The sequence below is a fragment of the Vidua chalybeata genome, chromosome Z (genome assembly GCF_026979565.1).
Source record: "Vidua chalybeata isolate OUT-0048 chromosome Z, bVidCha1 merged haplotype, whole genome shotgun sequence".
NCBI classification, from domain to species: Eukaryota; Metazoa; Chordata; class Aves; order Passeriformes; family Viduidae; genus Vidua; species Vidua chalybeata.
The window spans coordinates 39,471,011-39,493,454 of record NC_071570.1 but is presented as its reverse complement, the minus strand read 5'-3'; the positions used below and the strand labels follow the sequence as shown (position 1 = coordinate 39,493,454).

General features: G+C 36.9%; 1 protein-coding gene across 5 annotated transcripts in view; it reads left to right on the top strand.

Moving 5' to 3' along the window:
- Positions 1 to 22,444, top strand: part of SPEF2 (sperm flagellar 2) — a 74,409-nt gene that overhangs the window by 2,280 nt on the left and 49,685 nt on the right. For all 5 annotated transcript variants that reach the window (XM_053932462.1, XM_053932461.1, XM_053932460.1 and 2 more), the window contains exons 3-9: positions 3,916 to 4,165; positions 8,771 to 8,908; positions 9,934 to 10,013; positions 10,839 to 11,055; positions 16,230 to 16,418; positions 17,678 to 17,865; positions 19,125 to 19,293. In XM_053932462.1, the coding sequence (XP_053788437.1) occupies positions 3,916 to 4,165; positions 8,771 to 8,908; positions 9,934 to 10,013; positions 10,839 to 11,055; positions 16,230 to 16,418; positions 17,678 to 17,865; positions 19,125 to 19,293 (1,231 nt within the window). The remainder of the gene's footprint in view (positions 1 to 3,915; positions 4,166 to 8,770; positions 8,909 to 9,933; positions 10,014 to 10,838; positions 11,056 to 16,229; positions 16,419 to 17,677; positions 17,866 to 19,124; positions 19,294 to 22,444) is intronic.

Below are 22,444 nucleotides of genomic sequence, written 5' to 3'. Positions count from 1 at the left end.
CGGTGGTGACCATAACATCTTCACTAAAATGAAAATGTTGGAGAAACATTATGAGGCTTTGAGTGGAGCTCTGGCAGAAGATCATATAAAAATTTATAAGTTTATGAGTAATCTGGTGTAATATCTATAATCAGGAACAACTGTGAAATGGGAAGTTGAAAAATCTTGTGCAGATCTGTGAGCTTTTTTTCTTTTTTTAGACTGATGATGCAATTCATGAGGTTGGCTTATGCTGTGTTTTGTCAGACTATGGTGGACATATTCATCAAGAGTTCCAGGCTGTACGAAATCCTCCTGTTTCTTCTGAACCTCTGTTTTTATGTTCTTTGAGCTTCTAGTGTATTTACACCCTTTCCTATGCCAAGTCTGACCAAATTGTAGGAGAGCAGGTTGAGCACAGCTAATAAAGGCAGCCAACAAAAAGTAGATTCACACAGCAGGACTTAGGAATTTCTGGGATCATTAGAAAATCCCAGGTAATTCTTAGAGTGCCTGCTGTTGCTGGGAAAAATAGGTTCAGGAGGCTTTTATTTCTTCTAGCAAGCTCTAGCATCCTTTCACAAGTTTTCTTAATTCTTCCCAGTAAAAGGGTGCTTTGAGCTCTTGTCCTGAGGTGATCAGAAAGGTGCATTTAGTGAAGGTACACTTCAGTATGTGCAAGAAGTGATTGGAAACTCTGCTGAGACAGTTTATGTGTGCTTAGCAAAGATGGGGATGCATGACAGGGCATGATACTCAGTATCCACGGGAACAACTACTCAGAGTGTCAGAGGCCTCAACTTGAATTTCTCTCCAATGAAAAGAGTCAATTCTCCCTGTCTCAGACTGATGGGAGTGCCTTCATCAGGGGGAGGTGGTGGCTTTGCCTGCAGAGGTGTGTGCTCATGGAGGAGCTGTGTTATCAACTCAAGCTGCTGCAGAATGAGATCAGTACACTGTCTTCTCTGAGACACTGCAGATACAGGAGCCTGGACCTGCAGCTGTACTGAGGGAGAGACTGAATTGTTGTGTTAGGAAAAGGAGGTGACTGGCAGCTGGTGACTTCTGTGAGGAAAAGGAAGGTGTCTGCTCCTCCTGCTGAACTACAGCTGCAAACAGGTTCATTGCAGTGGTAGCAGATGAGTGCTGGTGGCACTGTGTGACAAAACATCTGAGCAGGTGAAGTGTAAACCATCCCAGAGCACCAGAAGGAACAGGTGGGGATAGCAGTGGGAGACTTTCTCCTGTAGGAGATAGATGGAAGTGCCATCGGCTGATGTCACATGCTAGCCAAGGAGGTTTGCTGCATGCCGGAAGTTCAGTCCACAGCTGCAGAGACTTGTCCAGCCCTTGCACTAATATCCCTGCTGTTCTTCTCTGTGGACACCAAGGATATTGCCAGAGACCTGGAGGCAAAAGCATGAGGGCCCAAGTATTTACTTTCCTCGGTTCTGCTGGTGGATGAGCTTGATGAGGAGTGGATAGGTTCTACAGGTCAACAAATGGTTGCACAGCTGCTGTCCACCGCGGGGATTTGCTTTTCCTAGTCACAGGATCCTCTCTTGAGAGGGAAGACTGCTAGGAAGAGATGGGATCCACCTGACCAAGCTGGATGAGGAAATCATTGTCAACAGCCTGGCAAACCTGGTGAGCATAGTTCTAAACTAGGAATGAGTATTGGTGGAGAGGTTTAGTTTCAAACAAGAGAGGAAGTGATGGCCTAGACTGGCAAGCAAGAGGAAGGTGTTGTGAATAAGAGCAGCAAAACAGTGCAGAAGGCTGCTCACCCTAATGTATGCATGCAATTAAGGACGTGCTGAGATTACAGGATTATGGGAAAAGCACTCACACCTTTTCTAAATTACTCTAAATTTTTTTAAAATCACACAACTATAACGTGCCTGTATAGTAATGCATGCAGCATGGGGATCAAACAGAAGAAATTAGAGGCCCGTGAGCGGTTGCTGGGTAATCATTGCAATTGCAGTGGGGCAGTGAAATAGCTGCCAGGAGTAGTGTGCTGCCATGGCTTGATACAGGCACTTAAGGATGAACAGGCTGGGAAGGTGGGGACGAAGAGGAGCGGCCCTCTATGTGAGACAGCAGGAAGATCCAGGACCTCCCTCTGTAGCAGCCATTCTTAGTGTCTTCCTGCATCAAAAAGATGGCAGAGTATGGCTCCATTCATCAGCCTCCCTCTCAGATTCTTAAATGAGCGTGTGCCATGCTGAGGCTGAGATACTTAATGCCTTCTCTATCTTAGTCTACTAAATAAGACTCACACTCAGAAACCCCAAGTCCTTGAAACTAACAGGAAGGTCTGCACCAGTTTTTACCCTGTGTGATCTGGAAGACCTCCAAGGATGGAGACCACACTACCTCTCCAGGCAATTTATTTCAATATGAAATTTGTATGTGTTTTATACATGATTGCCCTCATGGACAAAAGGTCTTGTTGTATGTCTAGGCAGAAGGGCAACGAGAAGGACTTTTAAAGGTATGTCCACAGCAAAAGGAAGGTTGGGGAAAACGTGGGGCTGCTGGGACATGCAAAAGACTAAGGTATCCCAAGGCCCTGAGACATACAGGAAAGTCTGTAGGAAGGAGGATTTAACCATGGAGAAGGAACAGTTTAAGGAACATTTAAGTAAATCGTAAATGTGTAATTGGACCTAATGGCACGTACTTGCTCAGGCTGTGTGACCTGGCCGATGTCATTGCTGGGCCACTCTCAATAATCTTTGAAAGTTTGTGGTGATGGGGGGAGTCCCTAGGATCAGGAGACTGCAAGTGCTGCTCTTCTCGTCAAGGAGTGCAAGGAGGGAGAAATAGAGATGTACAAACAAGTCAGCCTCACAGAATAAAAAGTTAAGAGCTTCTCAGTGCATTTCAGATGATTTCTGGCAAGAGGGCTCATCTTAACCTTGAATCAATGGCAGAAAAATGCTCAATACTTGTAAGCTTCAGTTCAGTGTCAGTGTGTAAGAAATAAAGCTTGGATTGTTACAGTGAGAATAATGAGCTCCTGGAGAGTTTAATCTAGAAATAAGATGAGTACTGTGTTACCAGAAGGTCTTCAGTTAAAATTAGGCATTTCTGTAGAATTATGCTGGATCTTGGCTGACCTCAGAAGGACCTTGGCTGACCTCCATGTGAAGGAGCTATTGTGAACTCAAGCAATAAAGCAGTATAGAAAGCATGATCTTCCAACTCAGACTGAAGTTATGGATATGTCTGATGAAATTTGATATGCTAATTGTTCTAAACTGACAATTTATTGTTATTTGGTTTTGCCCTATATATCTGTGGATTCTGAGTGCTTTTTCTTGAGAACCTACATATCAAAAGAAATATTAGCCTGCAAGCCACTTGCAGGCTTCATTTCAAATATAAATTTCTCATTTAGAGCATAGACTTTGTTTTCAACACTGCTTTAACCTGTGTATCTATTCCTTTTTCTTGGAGAAAAAATATGTTGTAAAGGTTAGTAGATAATACAGACCTTTTTTTTTTTTTGTAATTTCTTATGGTTTAACTGGTGAGAGTTTGAGTGATTGATACAGCTAATACAGAAACTTCATTCAAACTCCTTGTATGTTTTGTGGATGGTGTACCATTAGCTGCAATTGCAGATTAGTTTTTGCTATTAGATGCACTTTGTGTGCACGCATATCAGAATTTATATAATCCAATGTCCAATGTGGTCTTTGTATTTTCAAAAAATTAAGCATAGTAATCAATGCAGTTACCTGTACAGCAGTATAAAACTTAAGCCAAAGAGTGTATCACATTATTTAAGAAAATCCTCTGTGGGTTGTTTTTTTTTTTGTACTTCTGTCTTGTTATAAGTGTCATGACCATGCTTAATGCAGCAAGTTGGAATTGAAAATAAGTTTAAGTTCTAGTTTTTTTTTGTTGTTGTTTTTAATCATACAGAGGTGCAGATGCAAAAATTAACAATTTTTCTCGCCTGGAACCCACACTTCACCTCCTTGGTGTGCAGTTTAATGAGAATATGGCCCAAGACATCATGACAAGACAGCATGGGGCTGCAATAAAGCTTTTATATGAATTGTATATTGCTTTAGAAAAAAAGAGGAAAGCAAAGTTCACTGGAGTAGCGGTGGGAGCAATGAGACCTGCAGCAACTGCAAAACTTACGTCTACTGAAAGTGGAAATCAAGAGGTAACTATGTCTGTTTTGTATAAATACAAAAAAGGTAGCATATTTACATGTACCTTTCAAACATGTTATGTGCATTCCCTCTTTACTTTGTAAATCTTCTATTCAAAGCCCACTATTTATAAGGAAAAGAAGCAGTTCTTTGCTATGTCTTGTACAGTGCGTTTGCACAGCTTATCAGGAACTCAATAGGATATTGATCTTCTGTGTTCTGTGTTTCTTTGTTTTGGTTCATTCTGTGTTACCTGCTCTGTTTTCAAGCTTTCTCCAGACTTAAAATACTATAACAACAAAAGCTAGTAGTTGTTCAGCAGCTGCCTTTTTACTCATTTAATGAGTACAAATTGCAGACTGCATTGCGGTCTAGGTATCAACTCAGAGTAATTTCTCCTCCAGGAAACCTATTTATAACTATGTTCAGCTCTGTGCCACAGTGGTTTGATTCATTCTGTTGCATGTCTCTCCTTATATTTATACTGCACTCCATTCTGCAGCAACCATATGCTGAGAAACACAAAGAGAGAAAAATAAAAGGAAAAGAGAACATCTAAGAGGAAGTCAGTGTTGATGTGGTAGGTTCTGTTAAAGACTTCCTTCTTGTTTTCAGTAGTAATATTCAGTATATCCAGACCATTATTTGTTATCAGGATGAGGAATTTTTAAGATGGTATCTATCATTAATTAAATTCAGCTGGGAGAAATTATACCTTTTTTTTTTTTTTTCTGGCACTATTTCTGAAAGTAGCCTTCAAGCAGAAGTTTACCAACAAGTGCTAAAATAGTACCGAAAAATCAACATATCACTTCACCTCTAGAGGGATAGCTTAAAGGAATTGAGCAACTGAGAGTAGGTCCTGTTCAAGACAAGTTCAGAATGGCATTTGAATGATGGAATAGGAAAGTTGAGAAATAAAGAGAGGAAAAGAGGTTGGAAAGAGCCTCTGGAACTCAGTTTATCCCCTCTGCTCCAAGCAAAGCCAGCTATAGCAGGTTCCTCAGGACCTTGTTCAGTGTGGTTTTGAATATCTACAAAGCTGGAGACTTTCAGTAAAGAAATGCTTCCTTTCCTCCCCTGGTGCAGCATGGGACAAATCCTGTGACTGAAGTGTGACTATGGATGGCTACAGGCTGTTCAGAAAGGACAGGAGGGGAACAAGAGGCTGAGGGTTTGCCCTCTATATCAAGAGGTGGATTGGATGTGAAGAGTTATCTCTGAGGGATAGACATGAGCAGGCTGAAAGCCTGTGGATAAGAATCAGAGACCAAAGCAAAAAATGGAACCCTGTGGCTAGTGTTTACTACAGTCTTCCTGACTAAAGCAAGCCTATTTGACCAAGTCTTGCTTCAGCTACAGGAGGCATAGTGCTCGCAGGCTCTTGTCCTGCTGGGGGGGCTTCAACCTCCCCAGCATCTGCTGGGAAAGTAGCACAGGGAGCTGTGGGCAATCCAGGAAATTCTTGGAATGGAGGATAACTTCTTGAACCAGGTAATAGACAGCCCTACCAGAGGGGATGTGATATTGGATCTGATGGTCACCAATACAAACAAAATAACTGGGGACATCAAGACTGGAGGCAGCCTGGGCTGCAGTGACAGTGTTGGTGCATGGGTTGATGGTGTTTTAGTCCTGAGGTATCAGATAAGGAGTAAAGGTAGATCCCTTTTCCCTTCAGGAAAGCAGACTTCCAACTCTTTAGGGAGATAGATCACCTGAGAGGCTGCCCTCAGGGACAAGGGAGGAGAAGAGAGGTGGCAGATCTTTAAGGAATTCTTCCATAGTAAGCAAGAGCTAGCAATCCCCTGGAGCAAGAAATCAGGCAAATAAGAGCAGAGACTGGCATGGCTGAATTAGGGAACTGCTGGGAAAGCAAACACACAGGCAACTGAAGCTGGGGCAGTGAGCTGGTAAGAGTATAGAGATGAAGTATCATTTTAGGGATGGAGTGATGAAGGCCAAGGCAAAGCTGGAACTGAACAAAAAATAACAGGAGGAGCTTCTACAGGTATGTTCAGCAGAAAAGGAAGGTCAATAAGCAGTGCTGGAAAACTGCTGATGACAGAGAAGACAGAGATACTCAACTTTTTTTGCCTCATTCTTCACTTCTTAGGCCACAACCTCTTGAGTGGTGGGACAGCAGGATGGGAACTGGGGGACAGGGTCATGAAGTGGGCCCATGGAAAAATGATGAGATTTACAAAGATCAAGTGCTGGTGCTGCACCCGGGCTGGAACAACCCCTGGTACCAGCACAGGCTGGGCATGAACAGACCCAGAGCAGCCCTGCCCAGAAGGGCTTGGGGGTGCTGGTGGATGAGAGGCAGCACATGGCCCAGCCATGGCACTCACAGCCCAGACAGCCAAACGTGTCCTGGGCTGCATCCAGAGCCCCGTGGGCAGCAGGGCAGAGAGGGCATTCTGCCCCTCTGCTCTGCTCTGCTGAGACCCACCTGGAGCACTGCATCCAGCTCTGGGCTCCCAGCATGGGAGGGACATGAAGCTGTTGTAATGAGTCCAGAGGAGGCCACCAAGATTATTAGAGTGATAGAGCACCTCTGCTAGGAGGAGAAGCTGAGATAATCGGGATTGTTCAGTCTGGAAAAAAGAAGGGTCTGGAGTGACCTAATTGCCGCCTTCCAGTACCTGACATAACTGAAGGAGCCTACAAGAAAGACACAGAAAGACTTTTTATGAGGGCATGGAGCAACAGGAAATGGGCGACTGCCTTCATACTGGAAGAAAGTAGATGGTGGTAGTAGAAGTAGTAGTAGTAGTAGTAGTAGTAGAAGTAGTAGTAGCAGTAGTGGTAGTAATATCTAGTAGACTAGATATTAAGAAAAAATTCTTTATTGTGAGGGTGTTGAGGCACTGGCACAGGTTGCCCAGAAAATGTGTGGATTACCCATCCCTGGAAGTGTTAAAGGCCAGGTTGGATGGGACTTTAAATAACCTGGTCTAGTTGAAGCTGTCCCTGCCCAGAGCAGGAGGCTTGAAACCAGGTGATCTTGAAAGTCCCTGTCAACCCAAACCATTCTATGATTCTATTCCACATGTCCTCTCACTGGATACCAGAGTGTCCCTATGTGCTTCCCTTCCAGAGGAAGCTGTACAGAGCAATGAAGTGTCCTTTTCTGTCAACTAAACAAAGTTTGGCATCATTCAAGTTCAAATCTCTAAGTTCTTTTCTATGGAGCTGGTCCTGATTTTCAGTTTTAACATGTTTGTGTGTTTTTCTGTGTACATTAACACAGAAAAAAACAGCTTGAAGCAATGGTCTCAAAATTATAATATTTTAATGTTTATTGCTGTTTCTGACTCTTCTCTGCTGGATGGTTAACATTTGAAAACTGTAGTGCCACATAAGAACGAAACAAAATCCAAGTTGCTAACAGATAAGATAGCTCGTGTGGGTGTTGCAGAACAGCTGAGAGCTCAGAACCTCCAAGAAGAGCAAAGAGCTCAAGACACTGAAAAGGTGACAACTTATTTTTATAGACTTCTGAAGAAGTATTTTCTGAAGGTTATGTTCTTAATGAATTAATTAAAACCAGTGTGAAGGCTTCCTGATTCTGTGCTACATGCTCTTGTTTATAGAAGAACAAAGAAAAGAGATGTGCATGGAAATAAAGCCAATGTACTCTTATGAGACCTTAAAAACGTTCCTATTTAAAAATCACTTCATCTTAAGTTGAGAGTGTTTGCATATTGTCAAGCATGGAAAATATTTATAGATTTGAAGACAAAGTGTACATATCACAACTTGTATACATTTGAGATGTCCTTGTGAAAGAGTTTTGTGTGATTCTTCTTCTGTGAAGAAATGATGGAGCATTGTACAGAAGCAGGAAAATGACAGGAGAAGGGCATCTATAGTAGGTATGGCCTCAGGACATCTTGTACTTCTGTGTAGCTGTTCTGATGAAGAAAAAAAGGAAGAAGACATTACTTTAGACATGGGGACATTCATCCAAAGCAGAGTTTGTAGTTTATATAGAGGAAATGGCCAGGCATCAGAGTATTGAACCACACTGACAGTCGTTGACTAATTTGATACATATTTTATGTGGCTAATGAAGGGAGAGAGTCTTACTGTGGTTATTTAGCTGTTCTATTGCTACTACATGCGTAAGAAGGAAAAAAAGGCCTCTTCATGTATCTAGACAGGAAAATGCAAGCAATAAACAAAATATTCAAAATAACATTATAAAAGAAAATTTTGGAATATCTCTTTTGATGTATTATATATTTCTAACTATCTTTGACTTCTTTGTATAAAAACTATTTTTTCTTTATTCCACATTTACCTGCCTGTGTATCTGGTGCACTTCAAATGAGTGTAATTTATATGTTTGTTACTTCTTGATTGTCTGTGCTAGTGTTACATAACGTCTTACATAATGGTATTCTCAGTTTCTGTACCAGCAACTGGTATTCTCATTTTCTGTGCTTTATTCAGACCTGAAACAGGTACCTTACTAGAACTAGAATTCAATAAAAGCCCTTAAAAGTCTATAAAGCACTGCTCATCTGCTCAAGTCTGGAGCCTGATAATCTCTTCTAGTTTCTTCCGGGAAGATAATTTTTGGCTTAATTATATTTGGTTCATATCAGCATTACATAGGAAGGAGACAAAATGAAATAATGGCCAGGATTCAAACAGCTGTTATGCAGATTCAACAGCAGCCATCAAGATCTACCATAAAATCGTTTGAAGCCAAAAGATTCTTAAAGAAGAAAAGGGAAGCAGAGGTAATTATCATCTATATTGTTTTAATGCTAATTACATTAACTCAAACCTCACAGTTTCTGAGAACATTTATGGTTACAAATACTGTACTTGTACCGTCCAAAAGCTGCTGTCAAAATGGTGTCAATTCAACCAGTGAAAATTGGGCTGAATATTTACACAATTATGATTTTGCAGTTTTTTAAAATAAGAATTGTTTTGATGTAAGAGAAATTTTGTATTCAATAAATACCATAGATAGGTAGTAATTTGATTGTTAAGAGTAGCTATGAGTCTACTAGAAACAATACATTAAATAAAAACATTAGTGTTCCATTTTGATTTGTGCATTATAACATTTTGCACCATAATGTTTGAACTGTTTTATAACACACTATGAAACTGTCTGCCTATTAAATGCTAGTAACAGCTGAAATTTGCAATAACCTTAAATCAAAGAGAGATGCAGCAATTAAAAAAAATCTGCATTATCTAGTACAAAAAAAAATTCATGGATTATAATTCAAGTTCATGAATTGTATTGCCATTAGGGGTGCAACTATTACTGCTTTTTACAACTGGGTAACAGTAACAGGAGTCTTTAAATCTAGAGTTTAGTAACCTATAGTAAGACAGTTACTTGAATAACTATTAGGGATATATTCAAGCTACTAAATCAAAAGCAGATCGTATTCCAGAGTATCTTGTTTCAAATCCCCATATGGTGAGAATTACATGCTCTACTAGAGCCCTATGCAAAATCAGAATTATCCTTTAAAAAGAACAGCTGCAAAATTCTAGTATTTTCTGGCTGGTGGAACTACTTGTAGCTAGAAGAGGGGAAGAGGGGAAGGAAGTGAAAGGTGAAAGATGGAAATCATCTTGCCTTTATTCTTGGTGTAGCTGATGCTTGAAATATTTTCAGTGTAAGCATTTCTCTTGTACTAACATGACATAAAAGTAATTCCCTATTAGTTGCTCTATTGAATCTTCTTTATGTTACTTTGTGAAGAGAAAGGAAACATTAAATTCTGTGTTACTTCTTCAGAACGTATACAAGGAGATAGACAAGTTTGAGAAGTCTATGACAGGAAATGTGTCTGCAGTACACGGCCACATGACTGACAGGTAACATTTGGATGTTAAACTGTTAAGAATAGGCTGGATCCTACCCCAGGTGTCTGCTATGTAGACAGCTACTTGAAGAAAGAATAATGTGTCATTTAGTTTGAACTGTGATTATCCTTTGAATGAATGCCGCTCTAGCACTGATTTCAGGTCCAGCACAATTGCAGTGTCTTTAAGTTACCTTTAGTTGTAGTAGGGACAGCTCAAGCTTCCTTCACTACTTTTTGCCATGTGTGCACCAAGGAAAGGCTCAAAATGCATATTTTCTCTGTGCATTTTTGTCATTGGGTCTGTAATGTCAGTTACCCTTGCAGCAAGATAGGAATGGTTGTGAATGTGCATACATAGTAGCACATTTCAAAGAGAAAAGAAGTAACTTTTATTCTGAAACTTTGTGATGTTGATTTATTTGTGAATAATTGCAAGTAATTTTCATTCTGTCACCTTTGGTGATATGCATGCCCTGCTCAGAAGATGTGACACTGTTGTATACTGCTGTGGATATTTCTGTGTATAAACCTGTGATTAATACCTGCAAAACTATTCAGAGTGTAGGGCTATATTGAGGAGTAACCCAACTTTCTTTGGCATTCTATGAGCCATCCTAATTTCCTATTTCTGTGGAATTTGCCTTTGTGTTGACAAAGAAACTAATGATTAGTTGGCCCAAGTCAGTGCTGGACCTCGTGGACATTGTCAAGAAGTAGCCACAGATCCCACAGAGTGATGCCCTACATTTGTTGTACTTGCACATAAGTATACAGACACCTGTGTGAAAAGACCCTTAAAAGAATGGTAATTCCAGTCTTCCCTTTTTTCAATCAGTGATATGCAAGAATTATTGCAAACACAGAAGTTTCAAGCAACAAGTCTAGAAACTATACCAGAGATGAGATCTGAGCTGTTAAATATTTATTCAGATGATGAATATATAAGGAAAATTCAAAAACGCGTACAGGAAGATACATTCGCTAGAGAGCAACGAGCAAAGAGACGACAAAGAATGCTAGCGGATCAGTTAGCAGCACACGAGGCTCAAGAGGTGGGAAATTGTATGCTGAAGTACATAGTCCATGTGCATTTAATTAATAATCTAAAATGTGCTTACAAAGATCTTCTGGAAGGCTAAATAAAATTTGAAGGGGATAAAGGGACTTATACACACTTACGTCTGAATATCTCTTTTATGTTAACCCTTAAAAAATACAGAAGGTTAGCTGTTCTTCATCACTACCTTTATGTCATACACCATTCTCATAAACTTAAAAGGATAAAATTAAGGCAGCAGAACAAAGATTATTAAAAATTTACTGCTGACCTGCCTTCTATTCCCTGTCTCCCTCCCCCAAAAGTTGAACATCCTATGGTACCAAAATATGTACTGGTTCTAAAGAAGATTATTATTTATAACAACAAAACATGGCATTCCTTGTTTGAAAACCTGTAGTTACAAATGTGTCATATGAAGGTTTTCATCTGGACTGATGAATTCTGAAATGGTTGTGCTGAGAACCAAAATTTTATTTACAGGTCAGAGATTTGGTGTTTGATGTGTTATGAAATACAAGATATGTCTCTGGAGAATGTCTGTGTTGTGTCTAAAAATGAATGTTGCAGATTATTACATTTGAATCCTGTCCATAAAGAACAAGGCTTTTAAGATTTTTCTTCATACATTAAAAAGCAAAAGATTCTTCTTCATGCTCCTTTGAAAAGCAGCTTTTAGATTACTAATTTCACAGATTGTCTCTTTTATAATGACTCTATCAAAACACAGCCTTGTAACTTACTGGTTTTTTTTTTTTTTGATTTCTGGTTACTTTTTGTTTTAGTATTTCCCTGTGAGTCCTTAGTTTAGATCATATGTGTTGAACATATATAACTGAGCCTATCTCTACTGCTAATACTAATAATACTAGTAATAATAATATCTCATAATAGTAGCATTTCAGACATGTAGTATCGCTGAAAATATGAGCTATTGCACATATATATATTTTTAAACCTTGACACCTAATATCTGGAGATTTTTTGGAAATGTTAAGAAAAAGTTTTTTGGGGTAAACATCTAGAAGTTAGATGCTGCTCAATGTCTATCTCAGACCTATATTCTTGAAAAATACCAGTAGTGACTTAGAAAAGTCCATCTCTAGATATATCCTGTCTCTGAGTTCTTATTCAAAGAGATTTATATCATGTTCTTGTTGATACACGTAGGCCATGATGAAAGTTTTGCAACCCACTTGCCTGAAATCACTGCAGTCCCAAAAACTTGTTCTTTAAGGGCTCTCAGCTCTTGCAGCCCCAGCAGTGTGGACTACTGATTCTAAAAGCTATGGCTACTAGAGCACTTGGTGGATACAGCAGCTCGGAATGGCTCCAGAGAGGCTCCAAATCGAGTGAAAACTAGCAGTAGTGTTCCTAGCTTCCCAGGAAGAAAAATCAGCTTTGCTATACAAACAATTGAAATCACATACTGCAGGGACAAGAAGGAAAATTAGCATTTGACTGAAACAGTAATCTGACCATATCAGAGAATATATTTAATGGTAATTTGGTTCCAGATTAACAGAGGAAAAACTGTTTTGTTGGAAATTCGTGAGATTTCAGACATTAGATGCTACTTGACTTAAGAGAAGTGGGAAGCAAACTGAGGTATTTTCTTAAAAAAAATGAATGAAAATAGAAAATAGTTCAAGATTGCTTTTTCCATTTATTAAATATTGAACCAGAAAGGCTTTGTTGACTGAAATTTTAGCTGTTTATATGCGTTCAGGTCTGAGTTTTACCTCCACTGGATAAATCTTGAACATGGCATGGGATCATTTAGAATGGAAGGAATTTCATCCCTTTGGACTGTATATGTTTCATATCCATATTTATTAAAGTTTATTAAAATAATCTTGTTCAATTTTTTTTTGGTACACTGCAAGGTGGAACCTCAGAGAGAATACTTTACAATTCCATGACAGTACTCTAAGTGGAGCACAGCATGATGCCAGTCAGATTTTCATAGGCAGGTGTTGAACATATTTGACAGTTGTATGGTTTCATCCCAACTGAACCTTTATCTTCAGATTTCAACAAATTGTTGGTGATTTGTACTTGTTATTTTTAATGCTCTGTTCAGATTTTATATCTCTGATGTAAAAAGTTATCAGACATAATTTTCTATCAGAAGTAAATTAAGAATGTGAAAATGGGAGGAGAAACAAATTGTTACTTGTCAATCAAATAGATTTGTGTGTGCTAAGCTCCAAGTTTTAGTCATAAAATGGTCATTTATGACTGAAAAACAGCACAGAAATGTATCACTTGTATGTAAATCAAATAAGGAAATAGAAAAATAGAAGAATATGATATAGTAACTATGTATGAGCAACACAAAACATAAACACATTAATGTTTGGCCACTGGATGCCACTGTTGTCTTAAGTAGGTAAACTGACAAAAGCGTCTATTATGCTTTCTTAATAGTAATTTTTCAAAGTATTACTAAGTTGTCCCATTTGTGATATTTATGATTTCTTCAAGCACTTCACAGTTCTCTGTGAAGATGTTGATACAAAATGTTAGGTCAAAAACTTTTTCTGCAATTTTTATTTTGTGTCCTTCTATGTTCAGAAGTTTCAAAACTTGCCAGCCTTTGAGTACTTGCCAGGCTTGAGTACTTTCTGCATTCCTTCTTGTGTGAAAGATAGCTACTGATTTTGCACTCATCCATCCAATGAGGATCCTTTTTGAAACTATGAGTTTAGAGTTTGGTGTTTGGAATCCTTATTTATCTGTTGTGTAGTTTTGAGTGAATTGCCTTTTCTGTTTTTCTTGTTCCTCAAGAATTTCCTACTGGCTCTCTTTAGGCCTAGTGAGCATGCCAAAGTATTTGATCACTTAAAATATTGAAGTTCTCTACCCTTTTAAAAAGAGAAGATCTGTTTTGGCTCCTGTGAAGTGTTCTAAAGGAGCATCTTCGAATTTTCTGTATGAAGAGGAAATTCACCTAGAGAAGGTGTTTTAATTTCTCACTGGACCAACTGTTTGCACCATTCAATTGATGGTTTGCGTATGACAAATGACCACTCTGTTATGGTGGCTCCTTCAATTCACTGTGAATTAAGGATTTTAACATCAATTTTCCACTGGTGAAGGTTTATTACTGCTGTAATAATTTGTGGTTAAGGGTAAGCAGCAACTAATGAAAAAAATTAAGGATATTTACTTGCAATGGGAAGTAAATTCTGTAACCTCTGCTCTTCTTTGAAATCTCAATTGAAATACTAAGTACCATGAAACAGTGGATAGAATTGAGGCAGAAAAGGGCACTGCACCTCCTGTTATTGCCTTGAGCTCATGAAAGTAAGAGAAAATGGACAGATTATCTCTTCAGTAGGCAGCACTATTGCGAAATTTTATCACCTGAGCAGTATTAAATGACTCAGAGAACAAAGTTGTTATGACTGCATTGCTTTCCATTTCAGTTGGATGTATGATGATAATTCCCTCCATAGACAAACAATTTACAAATAGTATACTACAAATAAAGAACAAAACAAGACACATTTGAAATTAGATCTTGATTTAGTGAAAAGCTTTGTAGAGAGATAATATCACATACAGGTAAAGGACTCTATGATTAAGGCCTGAGATGAGTGCACATTTGTCATGAGGACTGTCTTTAGACTCAGTACTAGGAAAGCAGAGGGCAAAACTCACATTTTGGCTAAAATAATGAAAGTGTTAAGATATTTTTATATTAGCTTAATATTTTCAAGTCACCAGAATTTAATTGGAATGTACTTTATTCCCAGCAATTGCGAAGGCAGAGGAACTTAAAAAATATGGAAAAAGATATTTGCTTGTTTGTTTGTTTGACTTCTCCCCAGCATCAGCATTAAATATCTAAATTTTTTAGAAAGTTCTTCTCTTATTCTTGCAACTGCAACTTTGCATTAAAATTCTATTACAGGTATCCCGGCTCCATTGTGTAGGACAGATCTAGACCTCTTCATAGAACTTTTTCATAAATAATGTCATATGCAATCAAGTTGGAATTTTCATTTATCGGTGAAGTTACATAAGGTGTTTTGCCTTCTTTGTCACAGACAGCTGATGAAAACATAAACCAGATTGAAAGATAATAGAAGTGATACTTTATTTTTGTGTGTTTGGTTTTTTGTTTTTTGGGTTTTTTTTTTAATTACTAGTAATTGACTTTGCTTGTGCCTTTGTTTTTAGGAGACTGAATTTGAGATCTTCAGACCAGATCCCAATTTAAGTCCTTAAATTTGAATACATTTCATAGCAGTTTCGATGCATCAGAAGCAAATATTCAGCAAATCAGAAACTTCCTCTAGAATTCTGGTGTAGCATTGGTATTTGGCAATGATACTTATAAGGCAAGCTGATATTTTTGTTCAGGAATCAAAAGGAGTTTTGGACTGTGATAGTAGGGCAAAATTTGAGATTAGATTAAGCATTAGTTTAGGTACCAAGAAAAGTCTGGAGAAGTGTAGCAGTGAGAAGACACTATTATGTTTCAAGAATACTTTGAAAAATAACAACTCACAGCCTTCAAAGTGTCTGTGCATACAGACCACATCTCAAGTAATGGTTCAGAATGATTTTCCTTTAGTACTGCATTGCATATTATATTCATGTCCCAGTAAGGACATTGGAACTGTTACCCAGAAGTCTTGTATTTTGCTTGGTTTTGAATTCTTCCTCATAGTCCCAGTCTGCTGAATAGGGAAGAATGGAAAATATAATTACCCAATTCCCCAAAAAGAAGAAAAAAATTTCAAATATGTAGAAAATAGATTGCTCAAGGATGCTGAAGATTATGGCTGAGAATGGGGACTGGTGAATAATAGGGTTAAATTAATGATTTGAGGAAAGGGTATATGTTCAGATAAGAAGCTGTTATTTGAAATACACTGCAGTTTCTTTGCACATGGGAAATAACCACATTAACATGGAGTTAGTCTGACCAGATATATTTTTACTGAGTGTCTCAGTTAAGACATATTTTGAATTCTTACATAGTTTGTGCAAATTGTACTAATAAATAGATACGAATGTTGTTCTGAATTTATGTCCCATATAAGCAGGTGAATTCCGTCATATGACGACATTCCTATTTCTCATATTAATCACTGATGAGTTTTCTAGGAAATAGTTTATCAATTGTGCTTAGTACTATTATTTTTTATCTTTTAGAGGGCTTACCAGGAGGAGCAGCTCATTTACAGACTAATGAAACAATCTCAGCATGAGCGAAGGATTGCTGCTCAACTCATTCATGTTCGGCATGAAAAAGAGGTGCTAAGGCAAAACAGAATTTTCAGGGAAAAGCAATATGAAGAAAGACAACAGAAGGAGTTACAGGAAGCTCTTGACAGAGAAGTGGTAAAAGATTGATCTCTGAATTGCTGCAGGAGTGCTAGAATACCTTCCTGTTACAAAATTTGTGTTGTCAACTGTTAGACTTCAGGAATTTTCTAGGGACGTGATGATTTAGTGATAAATATATTCTTTAGTCTTTGTTCAAAGTCACAGCTATAAGCAATAAGGATGTAACTGTAACTGTGGGACTGAGTACATTTTGTACTGTGTTAAAAGGGAATTTTGCAGGGAGAAAGAACAGTTAATCTACCTGATCCGGTGAAAGGGGGGCCTGCCCACGGCAACAGGTTTGAACTAGCTGGCCTCTAAAGGTCCCTTCCAATCCAAACCATTCTATTCTTCCATGATCCTGTAATAAGGGATAAAACTGAGTAACTGAAAGTCTGATTTTTCTTCCATACTGATTTTAACTTTGTAGGAAGACATCTCTGTGTGCTGAGTTTTAAAATGCACAGTCTCACAGAGGCAAAAGGACAATAACCTAAGGTCCTGTTTCAGGAATCATGTTCTTAATTTCATTTACATATGATCTCTTAAAGTCTGTTTTTGAAAAATGCTGGAGTAGTTTCACTCATGAGTCCTAATTTCTCATTGAAGCTTTAAGTTGATTAAAAGGACTTATATTTCTGCGGAAAATTGCCAAGTGCTATGCTCATAGTAGGTCATAATGTAATATTAGATTTTTTTTTTCTCCTGTCAAAAATGATCAGCAACTCCAAATCTTCCAACACAGCTGGAATCCTGTGTAATCAGCACCTATAGGTATTGATTACTTCACCTCTTTAAGTATGCTTTCAGCCACCACCACAGGATGTGGTGATGGAGCACACCACTACAGGAACTACTGATAATTTTCTACCATGACCAGAAATCTTTCAAAGATTGAACAACATAAATAATACGAAATTATTTGAAGATCAGAATCTAGTAAGATAAATTACATACTCTAAACAGGTTGTTACACTGAAAGCTGCAATTTCACTGCCCTCAGGGACTGAATATGTCTTAATCTGTTTTTCATAAAAGAAGTAATGGGTTTCTTCTTTATTTTATTCTATTTTAGAAAGCAGACAAATGGGAATTTATAAAGTGAATAAAAATGCTTAGATTTGTTTATATGTTAGTCTGACTGCTGGCTATGCAACTCTGGTGAGAATCGAGCTGTTTTTGTTTCTTAAATTAATTTTCATTTTCAGGTTTATGTACCTCTGCACTTTCATTTTCATTACAGTCTCAATTTTTTTTCCTTAAAAAAATTCTAGGCTCTTGCAAAACAAGAAACTCTTGATAATGAAGAACAAATAACCAGAGAAAGAGAATACCATGAGAAAATTGCTGCTGAAAGAGCTCAGGCACGCTATAAAAAGCATTATTCTATATGCTGGGAAATGATAGGCCAAATCATTGATATGTCGACAAAAATAGGAGAATATCGTCAACTGACAAACAAGTGAGTATGTAGCAGCTAGGCAAAAATAACAGCTGTTAGGTAGCTGTTAGGCTGCATTAATCAGACTGGTTTAAGCATTATAGCAAATTATGTAGTTTCTCAGATATTTTTCATGGCAGCTGCAATTAGTTTATATGTGAGAATGGTGACATTATTTTCATATGAGAATTCACTGGTGTGTAATACAGAGTGAACTAATGCTACAGCCTTAGCATAATTTCTTGAAAACTCAAGAAACTTAAATTCTTAGGAGACCAAAATGCACTAGTGCCACAGTTTGTGGAACTGCTGATTTCCTTTCTTATTAACAAATTCCTTAGTTAAAAGTTAAAACTGAATAGTGCTCATCTCATCCTAGTTTGTTTCACTAGATGAATACTTCCTCAGAATAATACAAACAGGATGAATTTCCCAAGATATACATAAACTGCCTGGCGTGTCCAAAGCACATCAACTGAGCCCAGATACTTCTGAGTCCTCCAAGCTGTGATTCCTTCTTCTGACATGCCCTAATTGCACAGGCTTTCTGAGAAGGTCCTACAAAGGCAGTAATCTCCAAGTGCCTGTGCCATAAAAGTGTTTCAAGTATCGTGGAGTGAGGCGTTATTGCTGTGGTTCTTTCTTTAATATTCAGTGATTTGATTGTGGGCTTAGATTTACAGTATTCGAAAGTATGCCAAAATCTTATTGCTTTTTAGTGTAATTGTATGTTAAAATAATAAAACTGTAACCATATGAAATACACATTATTATATTTCATGGAAATTATATAAATTTAGGCTTATTTAGTATGCGGTACAATAGTCAACCTAGGCACACAGTTTAGTGAAATTACTAACAAAAGAAAAAGTTTAAATAATATAATGCTGAATTAATTTTGACTTTGAGAAAAAAATATTCTATAGATTTTTTTGGCAAGAGGAGACTTTACACCACAAAAGGCAAGAATATTTTGGGGCAGGGAAAAGTAGTGATAGCAAAACTGTTAGGATGACTGCTAGCCAAATATTGTCTGATGACACATTTGTGAAAACACTGAAGCCTACAAGTGCCTACAGCTGTCATAAAAGCAAACAAACACTTACAAAAGGCTGTAGTAATTACAGGATGCATTATAAATTATAACTAATTTAGCATATGCTTGTTTCGTGATTGGAATTCTTATAAATTTGGATACACTATTGTCAAATATCCAACCCTCTAATTTTTGGTTTAAAATTCATTTTTTTTTCATTTTTCCTTTTTTCATTTTTATGCAGCCGTGTTCCACTAAAACTGATGATGGATTGGAAGGAATTTTTTTTAAATGGAAAACCAATATATGAACAAGCCTCAATTCAACCTTTGCCAGATGAACCTAGCCCAGAACAACTTGTAGAGCTGAATAAATTGAGTCTGTTAGATGAAAAAGATTATGGTGAATACAAGGTACACCCAACTGCTATGGCATAATGGAAGATAATACACTTTGCTTTGTCATAATTATAAACTTTAAGTTATGATCTTGCATTTTGTTCTATTACTGGCTTCTGTCAAATTTAGACAAGCATTTTCTTTTCATTGCCTGATGTTTTTATATGAAAACAATATTTGATGTTAGTAGCAGTTATAATTCTATATTTATATATAACCTTGATTATTTTTCTTGAGTTGTAGGACCAGTATGTTAATTGCAATGCAGTGAATTTTCAGCTAATTGGAATTTAAAGGTATAATTAATATTACCAGATTGGAAAATGCAAAAGAAAATAACCAGTAAAAGGAGTAAAATGAAATACTAGACATGTTACAAAACCTGAACTCTTAATTTCAGCAATTTTGAGTGAAAGCTCTCTAACAAAATTTATTGGTTTGAGTAAATTATCTGTTTTAGTACATTAACCTTTTTTGGAAATCATTAAAAATGGCTGACATTTTTCTTAATCTTCTGTTAGAATACAAATAAATATTTTTCAGGATATATTAACTTCATCAACTTTTTAATATGTCAATGTTATTTTAAATTGGAAGATTAAGGGTTGATAGTTCCTTGTTAAAATCTATTGTACAGTTTTTTTTCAAAATTATATTCATGACTATATTCGATAAATCCCACTACATATTTACACTTTTCAAATAGCCTGGTGAGTAGAATGTGACAAAAACATGGCAAATACCCAGTCTTTTTCCTGTTGGGGATTTATAACTACAATATATGTTTGATTTTTATCCACATCCTGAGCCACTTCGTACATTTTTGTTTTGCAGTGAGTATAGATGTTCATTATGAGTTTAAGTGATGAATGCCTGAAAGCTCAATTTACTGTGGCTTCATTTTTACATATGCTTTTCTGATTTATCTCTTTATAAGGTCCTTATTCACAGCATGCCAACTCATGTATGAATTTTGTGATTATTTTATTAGGTGAAAAAAGAACTATACACAAAGACAGCAAAGAGGACATAAAAGACAGGCAGGAAACAGAGAGTACTAATGAAAATATTTTTTTCAGTCATATTTTTGTTTACATTATGAAATCTCAGTAATCTTCTCTAAGTGTAACATCACTGAATGTCACAAAAAATTATTGACACATTTAAAGCCTCTTTTTTCCCGTCAGGCTATTTAATATTATTTAATAATTAATTTATTCCCAGATTTTGTTAGTTTTATGCCTTTCTGAATCATTGTTCAAATTATTATTGAATCATTATTCAAAAACTGGCTTCATATGACATGTGAAATTGTTGGCACCAGTTCATACTTATGTCTTCTAAAAACCTAAATGAACAACTAATTCTTTCAAAGTTTTGCTTCTAGATAAAAATTTGTTGGCAGGTCATTCTCACAACATTTGTGCAGATTTTCATAACATTTGTGAAACAAAATGTTTGTCCTGCCAGGACAGGCAGTTTGGCATCTCTCAAGAATACGTTACCGACATTAGACATACCAGCTAAAAGTGTCAAATGTATTTGATAAAACAAGAAAATGCAGTGCCATCAGTCCACTGCACATTACCTTTTATTATGAGAATATTTTTTTAAACTACCATGTTATAAATTGTGGCTAATGACTTAATAAATTAATACAATAGCCGAAAACCAAGCATAGCAGTACGTACTGCTCAAATAATTTCTGGTTTTATTCAAAAGTATTGACCAGGAGTTACATAACTCCCAGCCGGATGCCTGAAAATTTGTTTCTGACAGGTAAACTATTTTACATCATGACAGGTACAGTCTAGCAATTTTCAGGTTAAAAGAGCAAGGTAAAGTGAGGGAACCCATTCCACTTGGAATTATTTTTTTCTAGAGGTCTAATAGAATTTAAAGCAACTAATCCATCTCTACCTATAGGTTTAAAGAAAAATTATTCAGATAGTGAAAGTATTTGGGTTTTTTTAAGGATGTCTTTTCAATTACACATGAAGAAGTATGTTTTCTGAGAGATGATAGAGAGGAGATATGGTGCAACCCAAAAATATTTACTTTATTTGTTTTTACTGATTAAAAATAAGTGACTTCTGATTTTCATTTAAATTTATTTTAGACTGATAATTAAATTGGTTTTTTCTGCCTAGCAGATGTGTTCAAACTCAGCATTGGTCATGTTGTACTAGAAGAATGTATGCTATGGCAATAAGTGGTTCAGATAGTAAATTCAGGAAAATGTTGCATATTCTAGCCAGAACATGAGTTCAAAGCATTATCTTTGAGTAGAACTTTAGCATTGTTCACTTCTGTTGATGGGGATGAAATATTTCATTTCTAGAATGACACAATTGTTTGGATTAAAGGTTTGTGAAGGTCATTTGCTTAAAGCAGGGCCAATTTCTGAGTCAAGTAAGGTTGCTTAGCATCATTTGGTCAACTTTCAATTATTCCAAGGGCAGAGATTTCACAGACTCTCTTTTCCCATCTTTACAATCTTTTCCCGTGCTTTACTAGTCTCATTGTGAACCAGTTTTTTCTTCCTTTTTTCCTGCTTGGAATGTTCCTGGCTGAAACCTCTGACTTTGCCTTCAAAGCTTTGTTGTGCACCCAAAATGCAGTGACAAACTAGAATCTAATTGGAAATATTATTAGTCCACACATTTCCAAACAGTTGTTTAATATCCTCCAACCAAATGAATATTAATACTGGACTAGTATTATTCTGCATACTAAAATATCTTTTAGCGTCTCACAGCATAAACTCCAGGACAGCAGGACTTTCCTAGTGCTGTAAGATATGAAGCTGATAGAGTAAAAGTACAGTTCTGTGTTCCATTCCTTGGACTACATTCTTTCATTCTTCCAGTATGATGGTCAGTAAAATGATGTTTACTAGTAAAACTTAGTAAATCATACAACTGCTAAATTTATATTTATCTCAGGATAGATGAACTGGAAATTTCTACTCAGTATTTCCTTCCCTTAATGATGTTTGAATTTGTTTGAGTTGTTGGCTTTGGTTTGATTTTTTTCTCTATATTGAATGTATGTTAGGCAAATACATATATTTGAAATCTTTATTCATTAAATTTTCAGAGATTTAAAAGTGATACTGGGCAATAATATTGCCCAATTTTAGAATGCAGAATATCAGGATAGTGTA